This window comes from Humulus lupulus, chromosome 2, assembly GCF_963169125.1.
Source record: "Humulus lupulus chromosome 2, drHumLupu1.1, whole genome shotgun sequence".
NCBI lineage: Eukaryota > Viridiplantae > Streptophyta > Magnoliopsida > Rosales > Cannabaceae > Humulus > Humulus lupulus.
The window spans coordinates 52181475-52192476 of NC_084794.1; the positions used below are offsets into that span (position 1 = coordinate 52181475).

General features: G+C 39.8%; 2 protein-coding genes across 2 annotated transcripts; both read left to right on the top strand.

Moving 5' to 3' along the window:
- The first annotated feature begins 1072 nt into the window (after window positions 1-1072).
- Window positions 1073-3025, top strand: LOC133814248 (uncharacterized). Its single transcript, XM_062247237.1, has one exon. The coding sequence runs from the start codon at window positions 1073-1075 to the stop codon at window positions 3023-3025; it is 1953 nt and encodes a 650-aa protein (XP_062103221.1).
- Window positions 3026-8955: 5930 nt separating this feature from the next.
- Window positions 8956-10785, top strand: LOC133814249 (uncharacterized). Its single transcript, XM_062247238.1, has 2 exons — window positions 8956-10497; window positions 10549-10785. Exons 1-2 carry the CDS (start codon window positions 8956-8958, stop codon window positions 10783-10785), a joined length of 1779 nt encoding a protein of 592 aa, XP_062103222.1.
- The last annotated feature ends 217 nt before the right edge of the window (window positions 10786-11002 follow it).

The window sequence follows — 11002 nt, forward strand, 5'->3', positions numbered from 1 at the left end:
CCAATTTCATTCAAATTCATATTCTTTAATGTAAGGACCAATATTTTGTGTATGACAAATTAGGTCCAGTCGCGGCTGGAATGGACTTTTGTTATGTCTGGAGTATATTCGTTTTTAGTTAGAGTCCACGTCAGCATGTGTGTAAAGCAAGGTTGTTAGTGAGTTACAGCTGTTAGTTGGTTCGGATTATACCTAATTGCAGCCAAGGATATATATTGGACTGGTTAATTAGTTATAACTAACTCTCTTCGTTCGATAGATTGGATTGGATATTTTTTGCTCTGTTTTCTTTCTTCTTCTTTCACTGATTTTTGCAGGTGTTTGGTAAGAAACTCCATTGAAGATGGTCGAAGCTTTCTGTGCGAACACTGGAATCAAGCTGTGATTGCTGAAGGTGTTCAGCTGGGTCTTGATGCTATAGATCCGAAGGTTTTCGAGTTAGAGAAGTTGTTGAAGGGAGTTCAACATTGAAGCAAGGGGATCTTGCATTTATAACCAAGGGATTTGGTTGGCTAGGGTAAATAGCTTCACTGTATTTTGAGATAGTTTGTACAGTTTTTACATATTGAATCTTGAACTGGTTTATGTAAAATTACTTTTGAATATAGTGAGAGTTTTTACCCTGGTTTAGGGAACCCAAGCACTAGTCGGCTGAAATGTGTTTTCAGTGCAGATGAAGCTTGTAATTTTTGTGTGTCAACTCTTATATTTGTGTAGTTAATATACAAACATAAATCAAGATAACGATTGTAAAACTGGAAAGATAGGCTAAAACTTTGGTTTTTCATTTGGTATCAGAGCCAAGTTATTCTAATTGTTTTTTTTTCTTTCGATCCTCCTATCTTTTGTGTACTGAGATTGAGTTTTGATTTGTCTTCGTGTAATTCACAATTCTTGTTTTTTTCTGGTTTCTCCAGTTGACACTGACCCCCTCTGAGTTCCGACTTTGGGAATATATTGTCTTTTGCTTTTGTTCAATTGTTTGTACAGAATGGAGATGTTCAGAGAAAGAGGTTCTACATCTCGACCCCCAATGCTTGAAGGGGAAAATTATCCTTACTAGAAGAAAAAAATGCGTGCATTCTTGAGAGCTGTTGATGAACGGGTGTGGATGGCTGTTGAAGATGGATGGAAGTGTCCAACCGTTGTTGGAGATGAAGTTGTTAAGCCTAAACAAATGAGTCTATGGACTACAGAAGAGATGGAAAGGGCCAATTTTAATTCAAAGGCTATGCATGCTCTCTTTAATGCAGTTTCTACAAATCAGCTAAAAGTCATAGCCAACTGTGAAATTGCCAAAGAAGCTTGGGAGAAACTGAGAATAAAGAATGAAGGAAGGGATGCAGTAAAGAAGTCCAGACTGAGGGCTTTGGCAAAAGCATTTGAAAATCTGTCTATGGAAGAGGAAGAAACTGTAGCGGAGTTCCATGCCAAATTGTGCGATATCTCAAATGAATCTTATGCACTTGGAAAGACTTATTCAAACGCAAAATTGGTTCGCAAGGTGCTTGGAGTTCTGCCTCGGAAGTTCATGTCAAAGGTTACCTCTACAGAAGAAATGCGAAATGTCGAGGAACTTGATCTTGATGAGTTAATTGGGTCATTGCAGAACTATGAAATGAGTCTCACCCGGTGGAAGAAAGGCAAGAAGCAGAAAGATCCCGAAAAAGAAAAAGCTGATAACAGTCTTGCATTTGTGCATAAGGAGGAAAAGAAGTTGATCTCAGATGCATCTGAGGATTTCACTGATGAGACTTTCGCGCTGCTGACCAAGAATTATGCAAAATTCTTGAAGAGGAATTACAAGAAAAACTTTCCAGGAGGAAAAGAAAATTGTCTCAGAAGAAATTTTGGTGGAAACAATAAGCAAACTCAGCAGTTTGGCGACAAGAAAAACAGGGGAATACAGTGCCGAGAATGTGACGGATATGGACATATTCAAGCTGAGTGTGCCAACACTCTTAAGAAGAAGAAAGCCTTAGCAGCTGCATGGAGTGATAGTGATGAAGAAAAGAGCTCCACTTCAAGTGACAAGTCTGATGAAGAGAAACAGGTGGTGGCTTTTGTGGCAAAGAGTCATCAATCAATGTGTTCAGAGGAAGATGAAAACACAAGCTCAACAGATGAGGACAGTGACGGGAGACAACATGCATATGAAGAGATGTTCGCTCAATGGGAGTATATGGCTAAACAAATCAAAGGTCTCACTAGTGCCAAACAACAACTTGAATCTGAGAAGGATGAGTTGGAGGACACTGTGAAAAAGCTCACAAAACAGCTTGATGAGAAGGACAGTGAGATTTACAAACTTACTGCAGATTTAATAAGGGCTAGGCAATCTCTTGAGTTTATCCCTCCAGGAACTGCTGCAATTAACCACACCTTGCAGTCACAAAAACCATATGGAGATCGAACATCCATTGGGTACAAAATGCTTTACAAGAAAGGGGAGAATTTAGGAATTAATGATCCCTCTTCGTCTAAGAACAAGGAAGATAAGACTCATGATGACTCAATGCACAATACCTTCAGTCCTGGTTTTCCAGATTCCACTAAATGGATCAGTGTCTCATCTGGACCCATCAAGTTGAATTACGAAGGAAGGAAGACTATCCTGGATGGTCAGATTCACGAAGAGAGATTTGTTCCCATTTGTCATTTTTATAACAAAAGAGGACATATTAGACCCAGATGCTACAAGTTGTTGGCATATTTGAAAGCTATGATCGATCGTCCGAATAGCTTTCCACAATTGAATCGATTTACAGGAAAGTTGTCATATAGTGAGTGGAAACCAAAATCTGATCTTAACAAGAGTGTTGCATTAGTTGCCCACACCTCTCTTTCAGCTTTTCAAGAAGACCAATGGTACTTCGACAGTGGATGTTCTCGCCATATGACCGGCAACATAAATGTGTTGGTAAACTATAAAGAAGGAAAGGAGGGAGCTGTGACTTTTGGTGATGGGAACAAGGGTCAGATATTTGGAAAAGGTGATCTGGTGCTAAATGAAGTAGCTCATTGACTGAGGTGTTGTACGTCAAAGGTCTCAAGGCCAATCTTATTAGCATCAGCCAACTCTGTGACAATGACTTCACTGTAAGTTTCTCTAAAACTCACTGTCTTGTTGCAACTAATGGGTGCTCAGTCTTGACAGGTAATAGAACCAGCGACAACTGCTATGCACTAAGCAATCAAGTCTTATGCAACAGATCTTTTCTTGATAAGTCATACCTCTGGCACTATAGACTGGGGCACTTAAACTTTAGAGACTTGAAGAGAATTTTGAAACTACAAGCTGTTCGAGGGATCCCAGAGATGAAAGTCACTAGAGATAGGCTGTGTGGACCTTGCCAAATGGGAAAACAGACAAAAGCATCACATCCTCCTGTAAACATGCTTCTCACCTCCCGTGTGCTGGAGTTGATTCATGTGGATTTAATGGGACCCATGCAGAATGAAAGTCTAAGTGGTAAACGATTTGTCATGGTTCTTGTTGACGATTACTTTAGGTACACTTGGGTAGATTTCCTCAAAGAAAAGTCAGACACTTTTGGACTGTTTTCAGCCTTAGTTCTCAGACTCCAAAATGAAAAGGAATCTAAAATTGGGAAAGTCTATCGACTTCGAAGTGACCATGGAAAGGAGTTTGAAAACACTGTGTTCTCCGATTTCTGCGATCAGTTAGGAATAAAACATGAGTTTTCAGCTCCAAAAACCCCTCAACAAAATGGGGTTGTTGAAAGGAAGAACAGGACCCTGCAGGAAATGGCTCGGGTAATGATGCATGCTAAGGACATTTCTAAGCGTTTTTGGGCTGAAGCAATTAATACAGCCTGTTATATCTGCAATCGGGTTCATCTGAGAACTGGAACGACACAGACTGCCTATGAGCTTTGGAAAGGAAGGACTCCTAATGTCAGTCATATGCACATTTTTGGATGTGTGTGCTATGTCTAAAATGATCGAGAACATTTAGGAAAATTTGATCCAAGGAGTGATGAAGGAGTGTTTCTTGGGTATTCGCTTAACAGTCGTGCCTATCGTGTGTTCAACAAAAGAACTCGTTCATTGGTTGAGTCCATCAATGCTCGATTTGATGACTTGGAAAATTCTGAAGATCCCGTGGCAGATGATGAAACTCCAGTCTTAACTACACCAGTTCCAGTCACAGCTAGCCAAAATCAAATGGTTCCTGACACTCCATCTGGGTCACTTCATACTGAACCAACTGCATCAGAGGAACAAGAAGCCAGTCCTAGCGGCTCACAATGTGATGAGGAAGCTACCAGTGTTCTGCAAAAGGAATCTCAACATGCAAAACTTTATAAAAATGGACCCCCTGCCTAGATTTAGAAGGCTCATCCCCCTGATATTGTTATTGGAAATCCAAATGCTACCATGGTCACCAGAAAAAAATTACAAAATCTGATTGCCTTCACCTGTTACTTATCTCAGATTGAGCCAAAAAGTGCCAAGGATGCTCTTTTAGATGAGTTCTGGCTTGCTGCTATGCAAGATGAAATGTTCCAATTCAAACGAAATGATGTGTGGACCCTAGTACCCCTACCTGAAGGAGCTAATGTTGTTGGAACTAATGGATTTTCAAGAACAAATCAGATGAGTTTGGCACTGTCATAAGAAATAAGGCAAGGTTAGTTGCACAAGGCTACAATCAGGTGGAAGGAGTGGACTTTGAAGAAACCTTTGCCCCAGTTGCACGGTTGGAATCTATTTGGTTACTTCTTCCAATTGCATGCCATCTGAGAATTAAATTACATCAAATGGATGTAAAAAGTGCGTTTCTGAATGGTATTCTCCAAGAGGAAGTTTATGTGAAACAACCTCAAGGTTTTGAGGACCCTCAGTTCCCTGACTATGTTTTCCACCTGAAAAAGGTCCTATATGGGTTAAAGCAAGCTCCTCGCGAATGGTATGACAGACTTACTGCCTACCTTCTATCCAATGGATTCACCCGTGGTAGTGCAGATAATACCCTCTTTATCAAGTATCTCACTAATGGAATATTTGTTGCACAGATATATGTGGATGACATAATTTTTGGGTCAACTTGTGAGAGTGAGGTTACTAGGTTTGTAGATCTTATGCAAAGTGAGTTTGAGATGAGTCTAATAGGAGATCTATCTTATTTTCTAGGACTTTGGATTAAGCAATCAGATCAGGGAATGTTTATTTCTCAATCTAAGTATACCAAGTCCATGTTAGAAAAATTTGGTTTCACTCAGGTCAAACATGCACGCACTCCTATAGGCACTACCTCTAAACTCAACAAAGATGAATCTTGGGACCCGGTAGATCCAACCCTGTACCGTAGCATGATAGGAAGCCTGTTGTATCTCACAGCTAGTCATCCTGACATTTCCTTTAGTGTTGGTCTATGTGCCCGTTATCAAGCCAATCCTAAACAGTCTCTTCTTACTGCTGTCAAACGTATTTTTAAATATCTTGCAGGGACTATCAAATTTGGTTTATGGTATTCATGTGATACAACTATGTCCCTGGTAGGGTATAGTGACTCTGATTGGGCAGGATCTCTAGATGATAGGAAAAGTAATTTTGGGGGTTGTTTCTATATCGGGAACAATTTGGTGTCTTGGTTTAGCAAGAAACAACATTCTATTTCACTCTCCATTGCTGAAGCAGAGTACATTGCGGCTGGCAGCTGTTGTACTCAGCTCATCTGGCTCCATAAGATGCTCACTGATTATGGCTATCCACAAAATTCATTGACCCTCTTTTGTGATAGCACAAGTGCCATTAACATTTCCAAAAGCCCAGTTCAACATTCAAGGACCAAACACATTGACATACGTTATCATTTCATTAGAAACATGGTTGAGTCTAAATTGCTAACAATTTCTCATGTTTCCACTAATGCCCAGTTAGCAGATTTGTTTACAAAAGCTCTTGATGCTCAAACTTATGCACATCTCCGAACCAACATTGGTCTCTGTATCATCTGAGAGGTTCGGTGTTTCGTCTGGTCACATTTTTATTTTCATGCTTTACCAAATTTTATTTTTCCTAAGTCTGTGTGAAGTACTTGTATCTTGGTCACTGCTTTTTAATCACACTATTTTTTTCCAAGATTTAGAATTGAGCCCTTATTTTCTCCAGCTCAAAAGGCTACCATTATTGGATGCAATGGGAAGAGCTTCCTTTGTACCATCTTATGCCCTGGGGAGTTTGCTCCTCCTCTTGGTGTTTGATGAGCAAAATACAAATAAAGGAGACGGCTACATCTCTGATGATGAGTGAAAGCTAGTGCTGGGTATTTGGAAAACTCAGAGTGTTTGTTGTCAAAAGAGGATATATCAAATTAAAAAAAAAAAGGGAATTTTTTTTTTCATGTTGAGTGAGTGGACCACTTAATGATTTTGTTCCTCATGAGGTCTTTTTGCACACACAAATGAAAATAATGGCTCAAATCTCTTGTTAAGAAAAAATTTGTGTGTTTAGGCAGTGTTTTTTCGCATGTATAGATCACACTCTTTTCCCTTTTTTTTTGTAAGCATGATGTGTATATTTTGATCAGATATTTTAATCCATGTTGAGCTTATCAGAGTTGTTGTTCATAAATCTCTTCTGTCATTTAAGTGTGCATATTTTTTTTATGTTGACTGTTTGGATTCTATTCCTGTCTTTTATTCTTTTAACAAAAAAAAAATGTCAGTTTTGGTCCTTCATATATTAGTGTGGGTTATTTTTTTAATGGGCCTTGTCATTCTTTGAGCACGGTCAATTTCTTGTAAGGGAATTTCTAAAGTCTTTCTATAAATATAACATCACTTGCGCTTGTGTGAGTTGTGTTTACAGTGGTCAAATTGCAGAAACCCTAACCAATTCGGCATTATGAAGCAAAGAGCCAATCGCCGCCATTCCCGTCTCCGGTCTTCTCCTGTCGTCGATGTGTCGGTCTCTCCTTCTCCGGAGGTGGCTGTCTTGTAATGACCCAACTACTCTAGACTTTTGGACCATTAACAAAAACTATGCATACTAATCCTTAATAAAACTTACAAGTGAAAATACCATAACTTTATTAAGAAACTTGTAAAAATAAGAGTTAAACTTACATAAAATCTCAAGTAGGATATGGGATCCCATTGTTTTAAAATCAAAACATGACATTATTAAAAATAGATTTACATAATAAGATGCGGAAAAATACGTGTAAAAGCCATAAAAATAAAACTACATCCTCGAATCGAAACGCTCGGCTCTTGAATCCATTCCGCCTCAATACACATTCTCTAAGCTTCCAAGAACCTTCCCCACCACTAAGACCTATTTTCCTGCACACATAAACAAAAAGGAATGAGCCTAATCCCCAGCAAGGAAAATCTAACATATAGCCATATACATAAAAATTCATAGTGCAACATAAAATAAAAATACCATAACACATATATCACATACATACTATAATGGCCATTATTACTTGGGGTCCCATAGACTAAACAAGTCATATGCCCATTAAATTAGTGGGGTCCTACTAGCTAAGCAGGTCATATGCCCATAATCTGTTTGGGGCTTGTTAGTCATATGGGTCATATGCCCAAGCCTACAAACATACATATCATAACATAAAAACCATAAGATAACATATAAAAGCATATAACACATAAATCTTATCCTATTTTCCTTACCAAATTACCGGGATATGAGGACAGAGTTGGGACTTTGGAACACTCCTAAAAACCATTTATGAAAGGGTGAGTCTATTGAAGAAAAGAGATGAAAGAGATGAAGGAACTATACTATTAAAATATACTTACCAAAACCTTGTGCTCAAGAACTTAGATTTCCTAACCAAAATAAGAATAAGGTTAGAAGGCTGGTAGAAGATTATGAGAACTTAAAGAAAATAATACCAATGAACTAGAGTGTGGAAATACCTTGAAGACTTGTAAGACCAATCTAAACCTTGACCCGAAATGCTATAAAACCTTACTTCCCAAGTGTTTGATAAGCTTATGATGATCAAGCTTATGATTCCCAACCCAAGTGTTTACACTCTCACACTCACCTAGCAACTTGCAGCCTCTGAACTTAGAGTAAAAGATGAATAATGGCTGGGTACTAGGTCCTATTTATAGAGTTTAGGAATGAAAGGATCTTAATTTAACTTGAATAAAAATAATGGCTTTTTAAGTGAAAATAATTTGAATTATCGTTCAGCAGAGGCTGAAGACTCGTTCAAAAAGATGCTAGACTTATCAAGAGGTTGAAGGGTTGAATGGAAAATGATTTCAAAAACATTCAAAATAGGTTGAGAGGGGCGATATATCGCCCCCTGTAGGCGATATATCGCCTGGGCCAGTATGCCCGAGGCCATCGTGCATCGTTTCGTATTTTTCGTATCTTCGTGCTGTGATATATCGCCCCCTATAGCTGCGATATATCAGCATACGCTGATTATTTAAATACGAAATTACACATTTTTAGCTTAATTTGAATTGAGTAAACAGCCTTGACTAAGCCCTCAAACGTTTTCAAAGCTGCTGACTGACCTTAGAGTATTCAAATTTTAACTTAATAAATTAAATCCTCAAAATACTTAATCATTATTAAACCCATACATAACATGTGCTTAAAATCCTATTGGTTCTTATCTAAACCTTATAGTATAATAAATATTATCCTCAATATCAGTCATATTAATCAAACCTTAGGTTAAAATTAATATTCTTAAACTATAGGTTAAACTTAGAAAATCTACAAGTACTACTACGAGTGTCCAAATAAATCACAGTCTAAACCAAAAATCCACAGTCATAAAGATAATACTATTATTACTATAATACTACTATTTAACTAGCTAAGTAAAGTTCTTGGACTCTACATGTCTCATCCTCTGTGGATGCATCTGTGCCATCTGCAGTCGCCACATCACCCAGTCGAGTTGTGTCTCCTGCTCTTGATTCTAGTGTGGCTATGGCTATTATTCCGGTTCTGCCTACCGTCGCAGAGTCATCTCCGTCGTCGTCCCTTCCCGAGGTGGTGACTGCGTCTGTTCCTACCGTCAGTCCCTCCGACAAAGTACTCCATGCCCGTCCGCCTTCTTCTGTTGGTAAGTCCCCTAAACGCATTACTTGTTCTTCTGTTGAGTCTGCGTCCTCCCCTGTTCCATCCTCTCCATTGCCGACCCCAACCACACCATCTATTCCTCCTCTTAAGTCGCATGTTAAGCCGTCCTTAACCAAAACCCCCAAGGCTCGGTCTGCCTCCAAACCCGCACCTGCACCCCCACCTCAACCCGCACCCCCACCTAATCCCGCACCCAAACCTGCACCCCCAACCCAACCTAAACCCGCACCTCAACCCCAATCCACACCAACACCCCAACCAAAACCTCATCCAACACCTACCCCAAAGCCCCCTGTTCCTGTGCGGTCCAAAGGAAAAGCTAAAATGCATGAGTCCTCACCTCTCCCTAAACCATCGGCTCCAAAACGTAAACCCAAGGACACTCCGGTTGCACCATCTCCTAAAAATTCCAAGCTTACCACTAGTTCTAAGGATTCTGTGTTGTTTGTTGATCCATCGTCTATTCAATACTTTGTTGATGCAACCAAGGCCTCACACTATCAGAGATGGTTTGCTGTGCGCGACGTGTGGCCTGAATATCTTGTTGTTTTAGAAGATTTTCCTGAGTTAGTTGACCTTTTACAGTCTAGGCAGTGGGTTAATACCGTGTCTAAATTGGTGTCCCCTCATCCCATTCTCATTAGGGAATTTTATGAAAATTTAGATAAGTCTGTTGTCGATGGGAAAAATGAGGATTGTCTTACTGCATTTGTTCGGGGTAGTCGTATCAAATTTGCACCGTCCACTATATCTCGTGCACTAAAGATTCCAAAAGTTCTTAAACCTGCATATAATAAGTCATATCGTCCAGATCAATCTACAATGGGTCATGTTTTAACTGGCCAGCCTGATTATGTGTGGGGGAATCATGAGATTCTTGTGACTAAATTGACTCCCTTCTATCGGATTCTGCATCGTGTGGCCCTCTATAATTGGTTTCCCAATTCTCACCTTTCCTCTATTACTCTTGAGATTTGGAAATTTTTATATGCTGTGGGTACCGGCGTGTCAATTGATTTGGCTACTCTCATTTATGATCGTATTGTTGATGTCGCCTCCTCCACTGGTACTCGTAACAAGTTGCCATTTCCAAGCCTGATTCAGCAGATTATTCAGCCTGCCAAACCACCGCTGACCACTCATGACTTTCAGGTTCCCAATCCTATTTTGTGTAAAGGATTTCTGGCCACTCTCAACAGGAAGGTCTCCTCTACTGCTCCTTCTTCTTCACAGCCGTCTAAGCCCCAAGCTCCTATGTTTAAAGGTCTATCAGATTCTAGTTGGCAAGTCCAGTTGTATACTGAGTTCAAGACATTTACTAAACGGTACAAGAAAGATCAAAAGAGGAAAAAGGCCTTTGAAGCATCGATGTACAAGCTTGTTCATGTGGTCAAGGCTCTGGTAGTTCAGACTGAATATGGCTCTTAGTTATCGCCATAGATAGATGTTTCTTCTCCACCGTTTCATTGGGATTCCTTCAGTGCGTCTTCAGTGCCACCTGAGTCTTCGGTTCCTGTTCAGGGGGAGTCCGCTACTCCAGTTGCATCTCCTGTGCCTCCAGTTTCATCTCTAGTGCCTCCTGCTGATGCAGTGTTAGACCCATCCGTTGCACCTACGCTTCCTGATGCCTCTGATAAGGCTCCTGATTCGACTGCACCTCTCCAGGGGGAGCAATAAGCTGCCGCTATCAATTGATTATGCTGGAAGATTATGATCAATGAAGGGGGAGATGATCTTCAATTACTTCTATTGTCGTTTTGATCATGTGCTACTCTATGTTATTTTGATTGCCTAAAACTCTGTTTACTGCTTTCACACACTCTTTTATATTTTGTTTGTATTTTGGCTGTTTAAGACTCTGTTTACTGTTTGATCAGACTATTATCGGTTGCAT